Raw genomic sequence first — 25,427 nt, 5'->3', positions numbered from 1 at the left:
CGGCTTTCTTATTGCCGTGTGTCTCCAATGTACAGTGCATTTGTTATGTTTATGTTGTTTAGACCATGGGTGGATCTTGTCTATTAGTCATGCCAGTTGTTTCAGATCAATCACGTCATTATTTCTACCCATAAGTCTGACCACCCATGGAACTAAACCCCTGTAATTGAGGAAGTGCTGCATGAATAAGATGACTTTAATCTTCGTTGTGAGAACGAACAAACAATGTGTGTTGTGGTGGAGGCGGGGGCTGCTTGCTTGCATGTTGCTCTAATGTAACTGATTAGCCCTACAGTGTGGCCTCTGACTCTAACAGGGTAAGATGTATGATGTTTCATGGACTCCCCAAGGCAGAAACGTGACCGTGGGTGGGCCACAGATCCGATGGGATCCATGGAGGAATGAATTTTCAGTGTCCCAGGTGATTTGGCTTGAGGCCAGTTGTTTTGGAGTGGGGGGAAGGAATTGAGGGGTAGGTCCATTAGTCATTGGGCAGACAGGCAGACAGTAGAAAGGGAGGGCAGGGCATGTTGGAGAGGGCATGTCTGGGGCAACCACAGCCAGAGAGTGGCATTGCTCCAATGTGTTCAATGGCTGGGGTGAATAGCAACTTCATGTCAAATTAATGAGTGCGAGTGGTTCACTTCCACTACATGTGTAAAAGGACACATGTAGCTTCCACATAGCAGCAGTAAACCATGACCACCCACAAATATAGGTACAGGAAGACGTGTGAGTACAACACAAATAAGATCTTTAGTGTTGGGTTGACTTTTGTCTAACATTTGATCTTCATTATCCAGAAATCCTGTGCCATGCCAGGACTTCACTACAGGCCCACAGGATGCTCATATTTGCCAGTGAGGCGGCTATTTGACTCACACGACTGTTGGGTTTGTGATTTTCATTTCCACTACCATTTCAGGAAAGAATATGAATCTAGAGATGATCAAGAAATTCTCAAATATTGGATTTTTCCATGTCAAACCCCATTTTTTAACCTGATTATGGGTCAGGATTATTTGAACAAAAGCAGTTAAATGAATTTACTTTCTGAAACTGCCTTTACACAGAAGTCTTCACAGCTACTGGAACAATCTCACTTTCTTATCTAGACTTCTAATTGGGCACATCACACAGCATTCAGTTTTGAGCTTCATGATGGCCAACCGGTTTCCTTTTGGTAACAAGAAGTGAAAAGGAGCTGACTAAGCCATGCTTTGTACCTCCTAGAAGGTGTTTTATATCATTTCCATTGACGCACTAAGAACTACATAATTAAAATGCACTTGCTGCTCCATGGTATTCATAGGTGTCACCACATCAACAAGGACCAAAATGTCAAGGGCTGTGGTTGTCTGGTTTTGGTTTGACAGTGGTGTGCCTACTCTTGCCATGTGCGTGCTTGCAGTGTAACAGAACAATGCCAGCTCCCTAGTCTGCACTGCATCTTGTTCCTGCCTGTGCCAGCGTGGCACATCTCCCCCATCTCTGGTGCTTACATAAGTCTGCCTGCGCCCTCCTCCATGGCCCAGCACCCCAGAGGAATGGTCCTCATTTGTGGGACCCAGAGACAATGTGTGTGCACAGGCTTGCCTCTGATCTTTTATTCAGTGCCTCTTTAAAATATACTCAGTGTTTCTTTCTTGCCTCTGCCTGTTGTTTCCCTCAGTTTTATTCTCTTTGACTTCCTTTCTCTCTGTAACTACATCAGTTGGGACAGAAAAATTAGACTTGAATCCATTCATCCATTTGTTTACCACAAGAATGGTGACAAGTGTGGAAGTAAAGTAATGTGGAGGAAGAAGGGATGAATGAGAGAGAATGGAGGAGGAGATGCAGGAGCCCTCTGCTGCAGCTGCTGTTTAAGGAAAAATCAGATGTGCAGTGTAAAGGATGGACTAGGAGAGAAAGTGAGAAAATGATGCAGCTTTTTTGAGTATTTGGGTGGTGATTTCTGTAGGATTTTATGTGTGGTACTGAGAGCGTTGTGTTGTGTGGCAGATGTCAAGCAGAGAATCAAAATTACGCAGGCACAGATGTTTGAGGGACTGATGTCTGCATAGATACACACCTCTTCTTCTGCCTTTTGCCTGCACACACACACACACACACACACACACACACCAGCAGCAGCCTGTCTCTCCTCGCTGCCGCCTCCTCCTCCTCCTCCTCCTCCACTGACCTACTTCCCGGCGCTGGGGATGAGGCGATGAGGTAGTGGGCTGAATGAGAAGTGGCAGCAGTATCTTCCTTTATCCCTGTCTCCCTCCCTCGTCTCTTTCTCATCTCTCTGTCTCGCTCTCTGTGCTCAGCTGCTCTCCAGACCCTCCAAACACAGAGCAGCCAGCAGGCTTCTCTCTCTGCTCCAGGGCTCTGGGTGCCTGACTGTGCAAATGCTGCATGTGTGGATGTGCTTCCAGCTGGATCTTGTGTGGGTGTGTCTGAATTTTGGAACATGTGAACATGTGACTGTATGGCTGTGTGTGCAGTAACATGCACTGTAAGAAAAACTGTGTCTGTTTTAACACTTTGTATTGACATGGGTGTGTGTGCGCAGAAATTCTTATGAGTCACGGAGTCAGCGATGATAAATCGTGATGCACCTATTCTTGCATCGGTCGTTTTGACACACAGATGGTTTTAATTAACACATAGAGATTAAGAAGTTCATTCTTTCAGTGACGGCTTCCTTTTCCATCTGTTTTCCTGTGATGAGCAACAATAAGTCTCTGTGTGTCTCAGTGTGTGTTGTTTCATTTTCTAGTCACAAGTGTCAGATATGTGGCAGTTTGCTGAACATGAAAATGATGACAGAAAACAAATGAGACGCACAGATAAATTAGCACAAATATTCCATAACAATAGTTTAAAGAGCCCTTCTGGTGAAATCAGGTTAGTTTTTTTTTTTTTAACTTTGTTAACATGCCCATAGGTTGTTTTTTCATGCTTTAGAGCCAACAACACAAGACTTGAAACTACAGCGTACTGATAATAGTCTAAAAAAAAAACACAGATTCAGACATCTGGGGGTTCATACTTAACAAACTGAAGTATCTGCATGGTGGGACTTTATGTATCATTGTTCTTCTTCGGAATCAGTTTCTGCTTTGAGCATTTACAGCTGAATTACTTCAATATTACAACTTGCTACTGCATAACAAAGAGTAAGGTTATAGTGTTTGAGTAGAGTTTGTAGGTGAGCTGGTGTGTTGAGCTGCAGTGAGGGAGGATGGGTAGAGAAAGAGAGTAAACAGAGGCAGAAGCTTCATAGATCCACACATTGTAGAGCAATCAACAGTGCAGAGTTACATCTAAGACATTTTAATGCAGGAAGGGACTATTTTAATGTAACAAATACACAGAATAAATATGCAGAATTATTTTTATCAGCATTTTTCTGTTAAAAACTACTCATTTAAAAATTCTCAAATAATATTTATGACAATTGAAATCAAGCATTTAATTGTAGTACATTTTTCACCTGTATCACCATGCTCTAACTGAAATCCCCTCAAATATATTCGGACAGTTCTCTAAGACGTGTTATGAGCTTTAAAGTTGATGCTTGGTGTTTCTTCTTCACTATGTCTGGCAAAGTCAGACTTGCTATATGCAACCTCCCTGCCCTGCTAAGCTAGACAAATAATTTCTTAGCTTCAGCGTTCCATTTCTTTATTATAAAGAAGTGTAATTACGAAAACACGTTTCCAGAAAGATGAAATCCAGCCTCTCAAGGGGGGAAAGTATTGAGAAGGAGAAGCACAGAAGAGCAGATAAAGAGGATTAAAGATGGGAGAAGAAGTGGCAAAGAAAAATGACAGATGTTCCTGTCAGAGGGGGGTTGTTGAAGGCAAATGTCACTCCATTCACCCTGAAAGAGAGGAATAATGGGAGATGGCAGGGAGGGAGGGAGAGGATGAAGAAATGAAAAGCTGGGAGATAAGAGGGGCTCTCAGGTCACATATGGCACTGGACATGGTCGATTTGGATTGTGTTTGTGTGCTGCCTCCTCAATACAGACAATGATAAAGGTTACACAAATAGTCTTGCTTCTATTCTTGTTTCCTTGTATTTCCCACTATATACACTCTATAGTGTATCAGTATGTAACGTATGTGTGTGTGTTTGGACTCCTTGGCCTGCTTTCCCTGGGCACAGGGTGGAAGCAGGCCAGCAGAACTGGTGCTGAGTGAGGACCGGCTGCATGTGGGGCTCTGTGGGAGACGCTGGACAGGAGGTTTAGCCTGTGTGTTCTGCTGAATGGCTTTAAAACCCCTGTAGAGCAGCTTCTTTTCCATTAGGCTCAACCAGCTGTCCATGTCCACAGCAACAATAACTAACTCACCACCATATAGATTTGGCACCAGTACATGCTAATGTGTTATAGCAATAAAAACGATGAAAAGCTGTCACTGTTAATAGTGCGAGGGAGAGCCTTTTCAAGTGGAAATGTATGGAAAAAATCTGCAGGAATTACCTCTCTGAAGTGGGCTTTTATTTGATTCTGCCACCACACAGTGTTAAAGCAGTGTTTCCTTTTCTGTTATAACTCACCTCACTGAATGCTTATCTGTATACATGTAGTCCATCTTTACACTTTTGGTCAGCAGGCTTTACCAGATCTGACAGTGATGGTTACCTTTGATTAAAAACAGATACTGGTTAACACCAAGTTTTGTGATTGTCACTTTGCTGTATTTTTAAGCTAGAGATCTATTACTGTATGTGATTTTGGCAGGTAAAGCTGGTTTACTTGAGTGAAGGGGTAAAGGGAACAGCTGTCCTGGGGCCCCATGTAAAATGGCAAAATTGCTACAACAGTGGCTCAGTTGGTAGAGCAGGAGTCTCTCAATGCATGTGCTGAAATGTACAAGCTGCAGATTGCTCTACAGTCACATTTGCAATTTCTCCAGGAATTGCACATTCCAGTTGTGCAGATTGGGTAGGGGTAGCTCAGGGTTTAAGGCTTTGAGCTACTGATTGGAACCACAGGGCTTCAAACCTCAGCACCACCAAGCTAATATACACTACCAGTCAAAAACCTCATGAACTCATCCAGAGAATGCAAAGTTTTCAAAGCAAAGGGTCCCAGGTGATCCAGGTTTCCATAAAAACTCACACTTTTATCCATGTGCTAACATAACTGTACAAAGGTTTTCTAATCATCAATGAGCCTTTCAACACCATTAGCTAACACAATGTAGCATTAGAACACAGGAGTGATGGTTGCTGGAAATGTTCCTCTGTACCTCTATGGAGATATTCCATTAAAAATCAGCTGTTTCCAGCTAGAATAGTCATTTACCACATTAACAATGTCTACACTGGATTTACCATTCATTTATTGTTATCTTCACTGAAAAAAATCCTTCTTTTTTTTCCAAAACTAAGGACATTTCTAAGTGACCCCAAATGACAGTCATCCCAGTCATGTTGTGGGAACTTTCAACATTGACATAAATATCCCAAAAAACATTCAGAAGAAGTAACAAGTGCACATTTTGCAACGCATACCACCATTGTACAATATGAAAAGAAAATTAAAGGAGCTTAAAGGACAGAATGACATTTTTAAGTCTGCCTTAAAACAATATTCTCATGTGTGCATTGAAACTATTTCTGCTTGCTGTAGTTGTTTGTTGCATTCATACTTACCTTCCTAACATGATTCCTAAAGCTAATAAGAGGCTTTTAGCAGTCTGAGTCAGCCCGGTCAATTGCAAAATCTTCCCAAAGATGTTATTTAATGAAGACATCATTTGCAGGGTGCAGCGTCCATGGTAGCTAAGGGCTCTGCATAGTGAAGGAAACAGGATAATACACTTTGCTCAGGGAATGGAAGATGATGGAGGTGACTCGGGGCCTTTTTGAGCCCTGCTGTAGGCCAGTCCTGCCATGATAGTGGAGTATTCAGGGACTGTCACCTCAGCTATCATAACACAAATACCGGTGAGGTATCAAATGTACCACACATGTATACAAGATGCTACACATATTATAATTGACATTCAGTGCACTGGTGCAACGACTATGTAAGAGTCCCGGTATTTTAAGGTGATTATACAGAATAATTTAAGATATAGCACTCATCAAAATAAGCCCACTGATGGTTGCACAAGCATTTCCATGTTCAGCAAACCAAAGAAAACTATGGTTGCTTTTAATTTAAAGTAGCTTCCAGTTCATGTATAGCTGTGCACAGCTCTGCTCCTACTGCCTTCAGAGGCATGGCAGATTCAAGGAGGCGGAAAAAGCAAATGAGTAAAAGACGAAAGGGCAAAATGGAAATGTGGTGTTTTCTCTTTTCATTTTTTCCCCTTTAAGCTCCTGTCGATGGCCCAGCGCATTCATAAAGAATTTACCATCCAGCTAATTTTAGACCTGCACTGAGAACTCCTACGCAGTGAACATGTGAGGGAGTGATGGCGGAGAGTTGTGCTCAGTCAAGATGTAGTAGATTGTGGCTTTTTGTGGAAACTGAAGTTCTAAAGTTTCACTGTCATATGAAACAGATGGATGCAAAGCTTAAGCTAATGCTGGGTCAGTTATGTACAAATATCAATAAAGCCATTTTGAGAATTATTGTCTTTCTGTTTTTAATCTGGTCGTGGTTTTGAGTTCTTTCTGCGAACTTCATGGACATTTTTTGTTGTATTTCACATAAATGGCTCCATAATTGATTTCTCGGTCAAATATTTCTGCTGGATTTGCATGTCCAAGGTATTTGCATAACAGGCTTGAGGTCCATTCATTCACAAAGCAGTAAACTGTTGCATTAAGAGGAGCTTTGGCAACTCTGTGAGTCATTGTGGATGTAGGCTCACAATGTGTAAATGTGTGTCTGATAGGACATAATATAGTGTAAAGAGTGTATTATTCATACAATGAAGACCACCCATATCCTTTTCATAGCATTGAGGAAATCCTCCAGGGTGTCGTGGCCCATTCAGTCCCCTGTGCATGTTGTTGTGGATGCCATTCACTTCTGTCTGTACACACACACACACACACACACACACACACACACACACACACACACACACACACACACACACACACACACACACACACACACACACACACACACACACACACACACACTCTTCTACGTCTGCTCCATTCAGGGAGTAAGGGCACTGATGGGGCAGCTTTTAGTACAAATCTGCACAAACACACACACTCTGCACATTCACCATTGTACCTCACAGACAAGAGACCTCTTTGTCAGGGTATAAGAGCAGCCACTGTCAAAACAAGGATATGATGGCACCTCCTGCTGCCTGTGTGCCCTCCTGCTCCACCCTGGCACATGTTCTTATAGACATAGTAAAGGCAACAGAAAAATCCAGAAAGAAATCAGCCATGATGAAGTGTAAATACACATGTAGTTGTAATGTTGTCTTCCTCAGGTTTTCTCTTGATGCAGTTTCGTAGGTGGCATTGTAGTGTTTCTTTGCCTGTGGTGGCTGTTGCTGCTCAGATGTCTGTGTATATTTATCCCCAACTAGTTTGGCTGCTGGAAACATAAATTGCTTTGCTGTGCAAACGGATTTCTTTCCAAGAAAACCCCAACCAGACACTGGGTGTGTTCACTGGCATGTGGCCTTTATGAGCTGAGTCTAGGTTGAATTTTGCGTATTGGATTGAAAGTAAAACAAAGGATTTATCGTACACAGGAATGTCTTCCATTATGACGTAAAGCTTGCTCATCTAAATGTAATAAATGCAACTCAGAGTTGGGACATCTTGGATTGTCAGTATCTCTGTGTAACCTCTTCCTTGGTTTCTCTCTCTCTGTCGTCCAGATCATGCCCCCCAGATAGCAGCCTCGTCCTCCTCTCCACTCCCCCTCCCTCACCCCTTGGCCCCTTCCTCCACCTTGCTGGTCCAGTGCCACCACTGCCACCTGTGTCACCGCGGCCATCATGCCCCCCAGGAAGAGGACGCGGCCGGGCCTGGGCTTCCTGTGCTGCTTTGGCAGCAGCGAGCCCCCAGAGATCAACCTGAAGGACAGCGTGCCACTGCAGCTCTTGGAGTTCAGCGCCCCCATGCCACCTGCCGAGGAGCTGCATGCACGTTTCTCCGAACTGGTGGTGAGTAAAGATGAAGTGATCTTATATATGATTGAGTTAGCATGTTTAATGAATTTTTCATTCAAAGCAAATCCAAAGCCGTCAACTGTACATTTTGATGTTTGGAATGATCACTGGAGTGAGCAGTGCAGCGGAGTCACAGTGAATGAACAACCAGGCATTTTGTTGACTGAATGCTGCTGCAACAAGAACCATGTGGCTTCATGCGGTGCATAATGCATGACTCAGCCTTCCACTATGTATCCCATGGGAGATAAATGCCAGTTAACAGTTACAGTGTTGCTGCTTTGACAGTCCACAGGGAAACAATGCACAGTAATGATTTCTGTAAAGCTGGTACACATACTTTCAGAATGTTGAACATACGGAGAAGGTAGATAGATTATCTGCATGTCTACCTTTTGCCATCCACTGAAAGTTTAATGAGCCTGTTCAACTTGCAGTTACCTGCTGCTGTAGGTGCTGCACTGAGGACCAGTTTTCACAATTAGTCACCACACAAAAATGCTTCTCATTAACTTGAAAATGCGAGTGAGCTGGCTCAAACCAAGTCTCTGCTGCAGGATAAATCCTGGATTTGTCTCGTTTCCTTAATGCTGAGAAATCCAATTCCTCTACTGTGCGTGTTGCTCATTATCCCCAACAAACAGGATTAGGGACAGGAACTGGAAGGCTTGGGCTTTGTGGAGGGCGTCTTGATGGCTGGGTGAGGCCATGCCCCAAACCCAAACCCCCTATCTGTAAATGCAGATGCTCATCTTTACCAATACATGCAGCCCACTCCTGTGCTACAGTCTACATCCTGTGCACCGATCACACTTGTTGGCAGAAGTTGCTGGTTTGTACCAGTGCCAGACTGGGATAGCTGCACTGACATGTGCCCGTAGCGTGGAGACGGATCAGGGCACAGCTGTCAGAACGGAGAAGTCTGCTGTGGGGTTCAGCTGCCATGCAAACTGGTGCTGGCTTTGCTGAAAGAACAGGGCTTTGCTGTTTCTGTCTCTTTGTTTGCTCAGTTCCTGCTTCTTGGTCAGTCTCGGCCCTGTCTGTCTCCACATCAGCTTCTGTCATTCTCCGTCAAACTCAGATTTCCTGCTTCTCTCCCTCTCTCTCCAAACAGCATGTTGAGCATCATGGCTACAGGACTGCTTCTGGCACTTGTGAGTTTTGGGGAATGCTAAACTTCACTGCCTGCAGGATATATCACTCCACTGTCAAATTCAGTCCAGGAGATTTAGTGACATTCCATGTAGGATAAGAAATAATTCCCTGTTATCAGGACAGATGTTTTCCCAATAGTGATTATTCCTATTTCTTCCAGCTAAATGACTGGATTTCACCCTAAATTTGCTGTTGAGGCTCCTTTATAATCACTGCTGAGGCACAAGCCATTAAACCTTAGTAGCTGCTGCATACTTATTGCCTTGATTGAAGAAAATTGAAAGTTAGTATTGTTGCAATCAAGACAGTGATTGCCTCAATCAGTATCCATAGTGGAATGACCCAGTGGCCCTACAGCTGTATAATAAGTAAAACTTCTTTCTGAAAGATCAACAGGTTGCTATTTGACATACTTGATGCCTTACATAGCATGACAAAATGCTTGCATAAATTAGGTTTTGACATTAAGAAAACTTTTTAAAATAATCAGAGACTCGTATTGCTGGGATCAGATAAAAACATGTCGGTCATATGGGAGCACTTAGCCAAATCACAGCAGTCCGCATGCTTGAAAGGGCCAAATGACCCACAGCTTATGTTTGGATAAATATCCGAGTCTAAGATGAAACTAACACAGATGCATGAACTGAAGAAGAGGCAGGGCAGACAGATTTGTTACTGATCTCAGAACTGCTGGACTTGAAGCTTTTAGATCCACAAGAGAAACTGGACTTGGGATTTTCTGGACCCTTCCACATGTCATGAATAGATTGTTCTTATGGTGGATGTTGGATGGCTACATTTGATTGTGTCATTCACAGGATTAGATGTTTTGTCTTTGTGGTAATGTCTGTGTTAGGTTCTGCTTCCTCTTTACTGCACTGAATGCAACCCTTCAAAGGTTGAATCTCCTGCTAGAAAGTTTGAAAAGGAAAAATTCAGTTACACATAGATGATAACTCAACCAATGACCATTTAATTCAGCTTTGATTGGATGGCCTTTGAACAAACTGATTCAACCTAATGATGGTCATCTGGCCAAACCATTGGTCCTCCACATCTGTTTTACTGGTTTTTCGGCCGACATGCTGACACAGATTGACCAGTCATCCAAAAATGTGTACAACCAGACCTCTCGGAGTCACTCAGCCTGGACACAGTGCTGTAACTCAAGCAGAGAGCTGATGTAGGGAGGCAAAGAGCCATGCTACAGGGCAGGAAATAAAGAAAAATAGAGAATAACATAACATAGTGTGTTTCTGTGGCAACGGGAGACGGGGATTATTGTTATGAAAGCCTTTCCTGAGGAGGAGAAAGAGACTCAGTGGAGACTCTGGAGTGGGAGCGACAGATCTGGGCCAAACGGAGGAGTAAACCACCTCCATGTGTCTTCACATCCATAATGGGGTCTTCCACTGTGTCTAGAGACTACACAGTGCACGCTCAGCTTACACTGTTAGTGGAAGAAGAAACTTCGGCAGACTTGAAATGTTACCCAGAAAAAACTGTTATTCCTATTTCTGTTGCAAGGAGTATAAAATGGAATATATAATATATATCTGTTCCTTGTGTTCTTTTCCAATGTCACATTTTATGGGATGACAGAGGCAGAATAGAAGAATCAGACAAGGAACTGTGGTGATGACCTGGATACCTCTTATCTCATGTACAGTATTTTGGCCATGGTCACCATCAAAGACGCAACATCAAGTTGCGATATTTCAGAATCACACTTTCCACTTCCGCTGTCAACAGCCTTAAGCAGCCTCTGCTACCCTCCCGCTGATTCATGAAAATTGCAGGTGCATGGAATTGTAGCAAAACAGGAATGACATATTGTCCCCGGCCTGTAGCTCCCAAAACTAATACTGCAGAAGAAACGTGGGATCCATCATTGGTTCACTTGTGTAAATACTTACGTCTTCTGTGTCAAACGCACAAACTCATCCTGGAGAAAGTCTGAAGAATAAATCTGCTTCCAAGTCTGCATGAACCCATATGAAAGCCTGCTGTGCCTGATAACAAACCCAACAAACCCATGCAAATGAAGCTGGAAGCAATTGCCCCTGATTTTGACACAGTAAGTAAAGACCACATCAGAGGGACTAATGGATTACATCAGTTAAACTACACATTTGTTGCTGGCCGCAGAATTTCCTGATAGCGAATGTGCTGCAGTTCTGGCTTTTAGGTTCTGGGTGCATTTTATACAATTTCTTTCCACCAGTGCTTCAAGGCTCGCACGCATAGTTGATATACAGGCCATGTGTGAAGTTTGGCAATGCATCAAAAACACTGACAGTTTTATTTTTGTTTATCGGAGCAATTCTCTGCTAATAGTATTTTATCATCAAATGTGAAATTACTCTCATATTTAGGTAATAGAAAAGGGGTTCTCCTCAGTCATTTTGATACTTGGGTGCATTTCTCAGTGGTGGCACTTCAGTAAACCAAAATTAAACTTTAGTTTCTACAAAGTGAAACCAAGTGTGAGGTTGTTTGGGGACAACTAGGCTGGCATTTACAAGTTTCAACCGATAACAACCAACGTTTACAGTGGAAAGGTCGGCATATGGTCACAATGTGTTGACACTTTTACAAGTAGGGGCCACTGAACCACTGCAGAATTGCATTTTAGATTTAAATATGCATCTCCTATAGCATTGTTCATCTCAAGATGCTTTCATGATGCAACTAAATGCTGTCCTTAACTGTTTCTCAAAAGAAGATCCTGTGTTTTACCCAATTGCAATGAGCTGTGGGGCTTGAGATAAGAGGGGACGGTGCAGTTTATCAGAGAAATTGGTGCAACTGAATCAGTTCTGCTAGGCCAACATCTGGCCATTACAATACAGGCAGACATCAGATTAGTGTGTGTGTTCTCTCTGCCTCTATCCCCACCCTCTTTTTTTGTCTGTCTGTGTCTTTCCCCATGTGGGAGCCTCATTTCTTCTTTCCCTATTTTGTAATTTGGGACAGTTTTAATCCAACCCCTCTAGGCAGGGGTCCAGCTGTCCAGTGTCAGTCACTGCATCTGGATGCAGTGACCTTCAATAGCGTCCACCTCATCGGACTCCCAATCACTGCTTTTAGTAGCACGTAAATTTTGTTCTCAAAGCACTGGTGGTAAAATTAGGCTTTCTGAACTGAAACCTCAACAAGTGTTTCCAGGAAAACTGGACTCTTTTTTTTTTTAAACATAAATCCTCTCCTAATGTTCCCTCCAGTGTGACTTTCGAGCCGGACGCAAATCAAAAATTTGTTGCATAACAAGAGGGAATGGAAATGTTCTCCTCCCTCTGGGCCACTGGGAGTGAGTTTCCTACTCAGTGTACACCCTGGGATGCACCCTCTTTCCTTTCTGTTTCCTCCTTCTCCTTGCATTTTTCTGTCTACCTTCTCATTTCTAATGCCCTCTTCCTACCTCTCTTGTAAAGCCAGCAGCCGTTGTCCTGAGCTAGCCTGATCATGGAAGCCATGTTTAGCTGAGGGGAGAGGCTGAGGGCTTGCAACGGCTACTGACTGACTCATCAAAGAGAGGATAGTATGACTCATCTGAATTGTGCTAAATGGAGCAAGCCCAGAGTGTGTGTGAGTGATGTGGTGGTTTGCAGTGACAAGCAATGTGACCAGATTCACTCTCATCATATCTGAAGAACAAGAAGTTAATCTTTGACCTTTTTTTGGTTGTGGTAAATGACTCAAAACTTGGTCTTTGCCTTGTGTAAGAAACTCCAGGAATAATGGCGAGACTGATTCTAGTGTAAGAGACGTACACACACACACACACACACACACACACACACACACACACACACACACACACACACACACACACACACACACACACGCCCACACACACACACACAGACTCACTGGATCTTGTTTGGGTCAATAATGGCAGCTACAGCTTCCTCTCATTCCCCTTGAGGCCTCATATGACTTCCTGCCATCTTGCTTGTCTTTCCTCTGCCTTCCTGTCTTGCCTAGAGACTGCTGCATATATACAGTGTGAAACTGTGTGTGTGTGAGTGTGTGTCTGTGTTGTAACACACTGACCCTCTCAGCTAGTACTGTAAAACTTCACATGAGGTAAAGACATTCATATCCACTCTGGAAGTGCCACTTCATAGACACACATGCATGGGAGAGGATGTCATTCTTGGACCCCACATTTCCCATTTAGGTGGAACCTCACACATTTTCAATCAGTTGTCACAAAGACACACCCACTCCCACTCCTATGCCAGTCACTCACACATACTCACTTGCTGACCCACTATTCTTCCTGTATTTGTCGTTTCCCTCCCATTGTGCTGTTGGCTGGCCTTGCTTCTATATTCAATCTCAAATGCACGAACCTATGAACTCTTGCATACATGCAAGAGACACTTCCCTCAGACTCCTTCGTCTCTCTGTGCTGGTTTTCACCTTGTCCCTCCATGCCTGTGGTTCATTTTTGTCTCTGTGCACTTAAGCAGTCATCTCCTGGAGTGGATGCGTAATATAAACAACAGTAGGATTTTCTCATGTTCCACTGTTTTATTGTGGCTCATCTTTCTGCACTCCTTAGCACTCTTTCCATATAGTAGAGATAAATATTTTAAGTCTCCTGCAGACATGTTATGTCATATTTATAGAGTTTAATTAGCCATATAAGCCACAGTTGGTGACAAATGTTCAAAGATATCTTTATCATCATGACAGTCCCTGGTGGTGTTACAGTACATCCTGCATTTGTTCACTATACACTCACTTTACCTGCAAAGTCTGATCATTTGTTCTCTGAAATGTTGGCGTTTAAATCTGTATTTTAACATTTTAACATTATGCTCGTTTACGTTCCTTCTGAAAAATAGAAGATGTGTTCTTGTGCCATTGTGTTAGCCCTTTAGTCCAGATGTGGTCATCCTAGACTGGCTTTAGCCTTAAAACTGGAGATGTAGAGAAACTACTAACCTGATTGTATTTGAGTTGAAAAATACACATACCTTTGCAACAATGAGGACAAAAAAAATACTCTACACCCCATCACTTTTTGGACAGTTTATATTGTTGTCATTTGAATTTAAAATTAATACATTTGTGATTTGTTTTTCAATTAGTCTCTACTGAATAGCCCACAATGACAAAGTGAAAACATAATTTTAGAAATTTCAGTGAATTTATTTCCAATCAAAAGCAGAAACCGCTCATTTATAAAAGTACTCTGACCCTTTATTTGGTCATTTGTAAAAAGCCACTTTAGCAGAAATTACAGCTGTGAGTCTTTTGCAGAAAGTGCAGGTTTTGGGCCATTTATCTCATTCTTCCTGGCAGATCTTGTCAAATTTTGTCAGATCAGATGGGGAACGTTAGTGAGCTTCTAGTTATATGTTTAAGTCTGTGCTCTGGCTGGGCCATGTGAGGAGAGTCAGACTTGTCCTGAAGCCACTCCAGTGTTGTTTTGGCTGATGGCTTTGGTTCATTCTTGTGTTGAAAGGCGACCTGTTGCCCCAGTCTCACGTTGCTGCACTGTGGAGCAGGTTTTCTTCAAGGACTTCTCTGTAATTGGTGGCATTCTCTAAGTCCTAACCATCTCCCTGACCCCCCCAAAGCACTCCCATAGCATGATGCTACCACTTCCATGCTTGGGATAACAGTACCTGGTGTATGTCAGTTTGTGACCTCTCTGACTAAAGACCTGCTCGCTCTGTTACTGACTTTGGCCAGATGACCAACTCTAGGAAGAGTCCTGGTGGTTCCAAGATTCTTCCATTTCACAATTACTGAGATCACTGTGCTGCTGGGAAAACCTAAAGCTTTAGAAATGTTTGTGGCTCCCCACAACTTTATCATGGAGTTCTACAATGAGTTCCTGGACTACATGACTTTGTTTTAGGCTTGGCATGCAATGTAAATTATAGCAGCTTATTTACACAGGTGTGTGTTTTCTTTAAGCTTTAAATTATTCCTTCATTTTCATCCCAGATAAATTCCAATCAAGTTCACATTTGAAGGATAATTAAAGTCAATAGCATATACTTAACCATAATTTAAACAAACACAGCAAAGAGCTCTGAATACTTTTGTAAATTAAAGATTTCAGTATTTGACTTTAAATTGATTTGCAAGAAGTTCTAAAAATGTATTTTCACTTTGTCCTAATGGGTTATAAGTGTAGCTACGCACGTGGACAAAATTGTTGGTACCCCTCCGATAATGAAACAAAAACCCACAATGGTCACAGAAATAATTTCAATCTGACAAAAGTAATAATAAACAAAAATTCTATGAAAAATAACCAATGAAAATCAGACATTGCTTTTGAACCGTGGTTCAACAGAATTATTTCAAAAAATAAACTCATGAAACAGGCCTGGACAAAAATGATGGTCCCCCTAGAAAAGACTGAAAATAATGTGACCATAGGGACATGTTCAATCAAGGTGTGTCCTCTAATTACCATCACAGGTGTCTACAAACTTGTAATCAGTCAGTTGGCCTATTTATAGGGTTACAGTAGTCACTGTGCTGTTTGGTGACATGGTGTGTACCACACTAAACATGGACCAGAGGAAGCCAAGGAGAGAGTTGTCTCAGGAGATTAGAAAGAAAATTATAGACCAGCATGTTAAAGGTAAAGGCTATAAGACCATCTCCAAGCAGCTTGATGTTCCTGTGACTACAGTTGCACATATTATTCAGAAATGTAAGATCCATGGGACTGTAGCCAACCTCCCTGGATGTGGCTGCAGGAAGAAAACTGATGACAAATGGAAGAGACGGATAATATGAATGGTAACAAAAGAGCCCAGAACAACCTCTAAAGACATTAAAGGTGAACTCCAAGGTCAAGCTACATCAGTGTCAGATCACACCATCCGTCATTGTTTGAGCCAAAGTGGACTTCATGGGAGATGACCAAGGAGGACACCATTGTTGAAAACAAATGATAAAAAAGCCAGACTGGAATTTGCCAAACTGCATGTTGACAAGCCACAAAGCTTCTGGGAGAATGTCCTATGGATAGACAAGACAAAACTGGAACTTTTTGGTACATCAGCTCTATGTTCACAGATGCAAAAATGAAGCATATGAAGAAAAGAACACTGTCCCTACTGTGGAACATGGAGGAGGTTCTGTTATGTTCTGGGGCTGCTTTGCTGCATCTGGTACAGGGTGTCTGGAATCTGTGCAGGTACAATGAAATCTCATGACTATCAAGGTATTCTAGAGAGAAATGTGCTGCCCAGTGTCAGAAAGCTTGGTCTCAGTCGCAGGTCATGGGTCTTGCAACAGGATAATGACCCAAAACACACAGCTAGAAACAGCCAAGAATGGCTAAGAGGAAAACATTGGACTATTCTGAAGTGGCCTCTATGAGCCCTGATCTAAATCCTATTGAACATCTGTGGAAGGAGCTGAAACATGGCATCTGGAGAAGGAACCTTCAAACCTGAGACAACTGGAGCAGTCTGCTGATGAGGAGTGGACCAGAATGCCTGCTGAGAGGTGCAGAAGTCTCACTGACAGTTACACAAATGGTTTGATTGCAGTGATTGCCTCAAAAGGTTGTGCAACAAAATATTAAGTTAAGAGTACCATCATTTTTGTCCAGGCCTGTTTCATGAGTTTATTTTTTAAAATAATTCTGTTGAACCACGGTTCAAAAGCAATGTCTGATTTTCATTGGTTAATTTTTATAGACTATTTATTATTATTTTTGTCAGATTCAAATTATTTCTGTGACCATTGTGGGTTTTTCTTTCATTATCTGAAGGGTACCAACAATTTTGTCCATGTGTGTAAGTACAGCTTGATTGAAAAACACAACAAAGTGTGCAAAAATGTGTAGAAAGTGTACTTTCTGATGCAACCCAATGTCATCTCAAAGCAGTTGCACGGTAAGGTAAAGACTTAACAGGATTACTGAGCAAAACCCAACAATTCACCCAAGAGCAAACACTTGGTGACAGTAAGGAGGAAAAACTCCCCTTGAACAGGAACAAACCTCAGACAGACCTTGACTCATGTTGGGCTGCCATCTGTGTCGCTCGGTTGGGCTGACACCAGGAACATCTGTGCATCCCAAATATGTATTTGAGCGCCATCAAACTGGCTGTTAAAGGTATAGTAATTACAACACGAAAAGCACTCAGACAGCGCAGTATTCCGCCAAGGCTGCTCAGTCGTATCATTTTCGACGGCTGAAATCTTTAAAAAAAAATTTGTGGCAGAAATCACAGTAACATAGAATGTGACCATTTAATATAAATGTACCCACAAACAAAATGACCTTGCACTGAGCACAGGCGTGTGTTATGCATGTGTACGTTATGTAACGATACTGAATCACGTCACCTAAATATGTAGCCGGCGGCAGGAATTGATGGGACTCAGAAACACCCCCACAATTTAATCACTTGTTCCTTGGATCTTTTCCAACCTTTAAGTCCAGAAAAGTCCTCAGCGGTGGATTTGTAGTAGGATCACAATCATGTGATCGTCAGCAGGCAGCTGATGTAGTGTTCACTTGTTGTCATGGTTACAGTGATGCCATGCCGCTATCTCGCAATGATACAGAAATCTTTAACAAATCCGTGGATCCAGACTATAAGCCGCATCACTGCCAAAATCTAATCATTTGGTCCTTGTGTCAATTCTGACCTTCCCTGAAAATTTAATCCAAATCCGTTAGTCCATTTTTGAGTAATGTTGCTGACAGGCAGACAGACAGACAGACAGACAGACACACAGACGACGATCATCACGTAAGTTCTTTGGCAGAGTAATAATGATACAGCACTCAGTGAAAATAATGACATGTCAAAAATGAAAGAGACTTTATGAAGCCACTACAGATATTGGGTAAAGATGACTGGACAAACATGAAGCACATACTGACACAGTTTTTATTATACTTGTTAAAAATGACAACCAATGTGCATTTTTTCATTTGTGAAAGCACAGTTCATCTTTTGCACTTAACTCTTTACTGCTTGAACTTTACTGTCTTTGTATGTTGTCAAAATCCACCTTGTACCAGTTATCTTTAACCCTCTGAATCCCAAAACCACCAGTGGGTTTGAAACCATGGCCAGTCTTGCCATGACCGTGCCACTTATCAGAGCCAGAAACTGTAAAAACAGAGAGCTTTGACAGATTTCTTGCTTTCTGGCAGTCCATGAACTACTCATCTGTGCTCAGTTGAGAAAGCATTCCAAACCTATGCTTTAAATTGTGGTATTTGTCTCCTTTATTAAAAATCCCACCAGTCTTCACAAACGGTAAAACTGAGTGACAGAGCATGTTGTCAGTGTGAACATGACACTCAGAACACATAACCAGACTGCTCTTTTTTAAAAATGTATATTATTTAATAGGCTGTTCTGGACAATATATGAAAGAAAGGCTTCGGAGGCCTTAGGTATGCATTTTTCCCTCTCTGAAGCAGCAGGTGTAACAATATTAGCTTTGGTTTATGTGAATTCCCGACTGTTGGTATGGGAAGATGGGAGCACATCAAGAAAGGATTTTACACAGCAGCCAAGTGGGAAGTGCTTTAGTTTTGTTTTGGAAGAATGAGAGAGGGATTGCATGTTTTTTGGGTGCTGCTGCAGTCATGAGGAGAGGCCATGTGATGTGGATGTGGTCTTGGAGCATGTTTCGAAGGTGTTGGGGGAGATGGAGGTGGAAGAAAACAGTGGGATATTGCATAAGTGGAAAGTGAGAAGTCCTCTGCCTGGCATGACATGAACATTCCTCCACCCACCCAATATACTCATTCTTGACTTCATCACTTTTTTTCCCCTTTTGCTAGTAACTTAATTTTAGATTTAGAAGATTCATTAGTTCTCTGTCCATCTTGCCACTTCTAGTCATGTTTTCTTTTCTGCTCCCATACTCAGCTTTATCCATTTCACACACCTTATATCTTTATGCAACTTTATAACAATTTCCTAAATGGAATTGCTTAAACACCCTGGGATGTCACCTAGACACCCCGGGGTCACGCCTAAATTTTTATTTTAATGCTGACGTCTATGCTGCTCTCACATATCTCCCCTCCATATAAGACCTTAAATTGCGAGGCCTGAGGAGTAGCAAGAGGGACTTAGGAAGAACACAAATTGCATAGAGATCAGTTGCTAGGCTCAGCTCCCATCTGGTTCAAATCCAGGGGTCTCATTCTCACTGATTTCCCCACCATCTACCAGCATTAGCTCCTCCAAAGTGCAGCAGCTTGGACAGCAGGGCTTTGACCCAGCAACCAGGCACCATGCCAGAGACAAGCTGGCTTCTAGGCCTTCGCTTCGAAGCCTGAGGATGTGGAGAGGAGACTGTGGTCCAAGCCAAAACTGAAATCTGTAAAGACTGAAGAACAGAGAGTAGGGATTAGGTGTTTAGCTGTCATGTGATGGTTAGTTTTCTGCTTGACACTCAAAATCTTACAGGGTTGTAAATAACAGCAGATTGCATGTAATGGAGATGGTAATGTAGAGCTGTGATGGTCAGCTCTGAGTGAGTCACAATTATTCACTGAAACCATGCTGTTGAGATGAAAGACACTTTGACCCAACATTCTGATGCTTCGTTGTTGTTTCTGTCTGCATTGGACCCCCTTGAAATTCACACCCTTCACATTTTTCCTCTTTTCTCCAAAAACCACAATAATACTGCTGGTGGTTATCCCATTGAAAAGGCTGGGTGAGAGATGATGTCATTCCTCATAGTGTCAAACACTTGGAATGTGGGCCACCTCAGCCCACCCCGTCCAGCTGAATAGATGAAAACAAACCTTGTGAATCAGGCTTTAAGGGGCCCCACCTCTGTCACTGGTGGCCATCTTCACTCTGGGGGGCCTGGGGGCCCCACCACTTCTGGCTGACGTCATGGTAGCAAAACCATTATGATGAGATTAGTTTGAGCTTGAGCACAAAGCCCTGCTGCTGTAGCCTCTCATCCTCTCTCCCTTTTTTTTTTTTTTTTAAATGCAGTCCATTTCCAGAAGCACATAGCCTCCGGACCCTGATCCCAACACCTTCTCTTTTTCTATCAATGCAGCTCTTTCTGTGTCCCTCCTTCATCTGACTGCCTTCCTTCAACCCTGATTTATCCATCCCTCTCTCTTCCAAGACTTTACTTTTCCTCCTGGGCACACAGAGGCTCATTTCCTGGGCTCATCTACATTTCAAAAGGTGCAGGAGGTTCCTTGTACTAAGCTGAAGAATTGAACAGAGCAGCAGGGTGAATATTAAAACACTGCTGTAGTCAGTAGAGACAGATTCTCAGTCAGACAGTGGGAAGGTTGGACAGTTGAATGTCACTGTGCAAACTTGACTCATCCAGTGATCTGCAGTTGTTTGTAAAATGTTTTACTGTGTGTTCTTAGACGGGTCACAAAACAATGATGGTGTCCTGACAGATGGAGTGGGTGATTATTTTTAGTGGTGCTTGGTTGTGTTTGTTACTCCGCTAAGGAACGCGGCGGAGTTATGTGATGATCGGCGTTGGTTTGTCTGTCTGTCTGTCTGTCAGCAACATTACTCAAAAACAGACGAACGGATTTGGATGAAATTTTCAGGGAAGGTCACAAATGACACGAGGACCAAGTGACTAGATTTTGGCAGTGATGCGGCTTATAGCCTGGATCCACAGATTGGTTAAAGATTTTTGTATCATTGTGAGATAGCAGCACGGCGTCACTGTAACCATGACAACAAGTGAACACTACATCAGCTGCCTGCTGATGATCACATGATTGTGATCCTACTACAAATCCACCACTGAGGACTTACCAGAGCTTATCAGTCGGAAACGATCCAAGGAACAACGGATTAAATTGTGGGAGTGTTTCTGAGTCCCATCAGTTCCAGCCGCCCGCTACATATTTAGGTCACATGATTTGGTATCCATATGTAGCGTTCACATGCATAACACACACCTGTGCTCAACGCAAATTCATTTCGTTTGTGGGTACATCTATATTAAACGGCTACATTCTATGTTGCCATGATCTGTAATTATCAATAACTAATAAACAAATGCTGCATTTCTAAAAGAAATGCTGCATATTTAACAATGCCATATGGGGGAATGAACAGCCTTGGTGGAGTACTGTGATCTCTGAGTGCTTTTCAAGTTTGTTGTAGTTTTTCTTAACCTTCTTAACCCGAAACCACCCCAGCAGGAATGAAGGGTAGGGTATTTTTTTATAAAATGACCAAGATTTCATCATATATCATAGAAAGAAATGGGAAAAACAATATTTTGACCGGCTTTGAAGTAATTGGGGTTTGTCAGGAAAAATGACTAAATCCGAGTTTAAAATTTAGGTTTTTTCATCACTTTATGCCACATGTCTTAGTGAGATATTCTGGCCAGATTCTGTAAAAATCAAAAAATCTAAAAGAGTTTTTGGCTGAACTGCAGACTGTGTTTACACAGAGTAGACAGGAGAATAGGACTGAAACAAATGAAGGTAATAAAGCAGCAAAATATCTAAAGTACGTGGAGCCACTTTTTTTTCAAGTGCTGGTAATGCCTGTTAGCACTTAATTTATTACATTACAGTGTCAACATCACTGCATGAACAACATTTTTGTCTTTTGTCTCCTTTTAGCCATGGTTGTATGGGTTTCATAGAGGTGAAGAACTTTATTTGCCAGCAATAAAAGGAGTAAAAATGTGATGAGTAGAAAATACAGAGAAACTTCTTGGAGTTCGTAGGGTTGATCACTGTTTTTCTGCACTTATATTCATGTTATAAGGAAATATTATCTAGTCCAATGCAAATTTATTTGAATGGTTAGTGCAGCGGTGTAACATTGAATATTGTGCTGATAAAGTCTCCCTTGTTGTTGCAGGATGAGCTGGACCTGACCGATAAGAACAGGGAGGCCATGTTTGCACTGCCCGATGAGAAGAAATGGCAGATCTACTGCAGCAAGAAGAAGGTGAGTTGGGCTCTGCTGTGTTTTCTTGTACATCAGTTCCAATCTCTGGCTGGCCCTCTGCTGAACAGCTGCCTGAACCTACAGTTTATGGCTAAACTATCAGCAATGAGAGTAATTGAAGGCAGCCTCTTAGCATTTTGAATCAGCTCAGCCACACAGTTAGCCCCCTTTCCAGCTTCTCATTTCTGCATTGATGTAAACATATGCACAGATTACACCAGCTAGACGTTGCACATTATTTTTTGCAGCCCATGATACATGCAGTGCAGAAACAAAGCACTCCCAGCACTCCTCAATCTCCAAATCTCTGTCCCCATATTGGAGAAAGTAATTTCCTCGTGCTGCTTAAGAATAGTCATCATACCACTGGAGCGCTCGAACATTCTGGTTAGCCCTCGCCTTCACCCCTCTCCCCTTGCCAAAACATCTCTCGTTCTCCTCATACCCATCAGCATGTCTCTCCACAACAACTCTGGTCTCACTTTGTGGTCAGATATCCACAAGGAAATGACATTGTGCTTGGAGAAAAATGAGAATTAAGCCCCGACTCTCTCGCTCAATAGCAAATTGAATAAATAGTCATAAACCCTCCCTTGTGTCTCTTTGCTGATTTGTTTTTTTTGTCCAAGCGTTTTGTGTTGGAAGCAGGATCAGACCACTCCTTCCACTTTCCAAGGCATGCAGGCTCAACGTAGCTGATGTGATATGCTCTGACAACCTTTTAAACACACACTGCTTTGTGTATGTGTGTGTGTGTGTGTGTGTGTGTGTGTGTGTGTGTGTGTGTGTGTGTGTGTGTGTGTGTGTGTGTGTGTGTGTGTGTGTGTGTGTGTGTGTGTGTGTGTGTGTGTGCACGCATGTGTGTGCACCTGCATGTGCAAAAGTTTGTGCTTGTATTCTGGCCAGTATTGAGTTACTAGGAAAAAGAAGCGCAGTGGAATTATGTGTTTAGAGGGATGTCAAGGCGAGGATGGAAGCCTGAGCACCACAACGGTTTACAATGAAATGGAATACGGGTAAAAATAATACAAGAGGAAGATACAATCTTTCTTTTGAAACAGTATGATAATCTCGGTGTGCTGTGCCCTCTGATTACACTGTATAGAATTGAAAGGGGTTGAATTGTTGGCAGAATGTGCATTTTCTTATGTGAACCCACATAAAAGGCGCAAGTTCAATAATACTCCAATATCAGTTATTGAATATCTCGCTGCAGCAACCACAGACGTTTAGGAGGACTCGCTGTGCTGTAGGAGAAGGTAGTGGAAACAAAATTTTGGCAACAGCCTCGGCATTTTGGAGCTACAATGGTTTGCATTGCGCGCCTAAGTCGGGTTCAGAGGTAGGATATATTAGTTTGTCATTCCTCCCCCATCTCTCCCAGTCAGAAATCATTTCCTCTGTGAAGCTACGGTGAAAAAAACTAGCCGCGTGTGCAGGCCAGGAAACAGAGAGCAAAAGCGGGGTAACAGTGAACAGCGGAAAGCTGGAGGAAAATCCAAACAAACCCCTCATTCATGGATAGAGGCGGCGTAATGGAGAATGAGGAAAAAAACTACTGGGGTGCAGTGTCGGATCATAACCTGCATGTGCGTGTGTGAAAATGCAGACAGAGTCAGACAAGAAGACACAAATACTGCCCTCACATGCACACACACACACACACACACACACACACACAAACATGAACAACCGCATAGGAAGGAAAATGTGCACATGCATGTTATTCAGACATAACATCCACACACAGTAGTGCCCTCTGTTGCTCAGAATTACAGCATGACAGTGATTTGAATGGAGAGCAGGGGACAGCAGAATTTCCCTCAGCAATTCCTGTCGGATACGAACACTGGTTCCCTTGTTTCCTCCGTCCAAGCGACGGCTCCAGTTGTTGTGGTTAGATAACTCTTGGAGGAGCCAGTGAGGGCATGACAAAGGGACAAACTAACTTTGTTCACCTGCTAAACAAACTGTCCAACACATTGACTGCAAAACGCTTAATCTTTGCCATGCCCATTTCTTCTGTTTAACTTGATGCAGTTTTGTTTTCACTTGAATGAAAGAATGAAATGCTTCTGGCTTGGTTGCGAAAGTTCTCATGCTTCCTAGGCTAAGACAAAGGGACATTTCAGCAACATGACTTTTTGTAGAACTGCAAAAATACTCTTCATACACAGTCACTTTATTAGGAACTCCTGTGCACACTGGCTTATCATCCATCCCTCCATCCATCCATCCATCCATCCATCCATCCCAAGTTCTCCTCTCAGTTTGATAAGCCCAGAAGACATTCAAGGGAAGGCGCCTATTAGATATCCTACTCACCTGAATCACCTCAGTTGGCTGCTTTCTGTGTGAAGAAGGAAAGTCATTTCGCCTGCTTGTATACCTCATTGTTTTGGTCACTATCCAGAATTCATGATCATAGGTGAACGTTGGAATGTAGATTGACTCGTAAACCAAGAGCTTCATCTTCTAGCTCAGCTCAGTTTTCTCTGCCACTGTGCAGTACCGTGTACAATGTACATGACTCCTGTCGCTCCACCAATCACTCTGTCCATCTGACGTTCCATTTTCCCATCACTTGTGAACAAGAACACGAGAAACTCCTTTGGGGCAGCAACTTGCCCCAAAGGAGTTCATCACCTTATAGAATCCAGGGACTAATAAAGTGCACAGTGAATGAATATTTAGTCAGCCGTCCTAGCATTAGGTTGTAAAATTAAAAGCAGCATTTTTAGAGTTTTGGGGGAAGAAAAACTGCAAAACGGACTCTAGTATTCTTCTGAAGCAGGGTAAGATTTCAGTTTCTCCTACTGTCTACTTGCATAGAGAGACACAGTATCAGCCAGGTGGACTCAGGTTTTCAGCCATGTGATACATCAAACAGTCTTGTTTAAGCACTCCTTTAGTCTATGAAATTCTGAGAAAAAGGTCCTCGTGTTCAGCTCAGTAGATGTAGACTTTGTTTTCCAGCTAGTCGATGAGCTGAGACCGAACTGCACATTAAATGTTACTGTTTTGCCAAATGCAATGAGCTGAAAGAAACTAACAAACCCTGTAGAGCTGTTGTCCACTGAGTTACCAGAGAACTATGTGAATTCAGCACTAAAACAGACCTTTTGGTCATTACAGCGAGTCATGGGACTTGTTGTTTACACATGAAAAAGGATGAATATAACTTTACTATTAGTCTTCCTTAGCTATAGAACATAGGAGTTCCATGTTCAAA

The 25,427-nt window shown here is 42.5% G+C and overlaps 1 protein-coding gene across 5 annotated transcripts in view; it reads left to right on the top strand.

Annotated features, from left to right (window-relative positions):
* The window catches only part of daam2 (dishevelled associated activator of morphogenesis 2), a 115,589-nt gene that overhangs the window by 31,167 nt on the left and 58,995 nt on the right, over positions 1 to 25,427 (top strand). For all 5 annotated transcript variants that reach the window (XM_055005874.1, XM_023288203.3, XM_055005873.1 and 2 more), the window contains 2 exons: positions 7,809 to 8,096; positions 22,106 to 22,195. In XM_055005874.1, the coding sequence (XP_054861849.1) occupies positions 7,929 to 8,096; positions 22,106 to 22,195 (258 nt within the window). In that variant the 5' untranslated portion in view covers positions 7,809 to 7,928. The remainder of the gene's footprint in view (positions 1 to 7,808; positions 8,097 to 22,105; positions 22,196 to 25,427) is intronic.

The sequence above is a fragment of the Amphiprion ocellaris genome, chromosome 20 (assembly GCF_022539595.1).
Source record: "Amphiprion ocellaris isolate individual 3 ecotype Okinawa chromosome 20, ASM2253959v1, whole genome shotgun sequence".
Classification (NCBI taxonomy): Eukaryota; Metazoa; Chordata; class Actinopteri; family Pomacentridae; genus Amphiprion; species Amphiprion ocellaris.
This window is presented reverse-complemented; position numbering and strand designations above follow the sequence as displayed.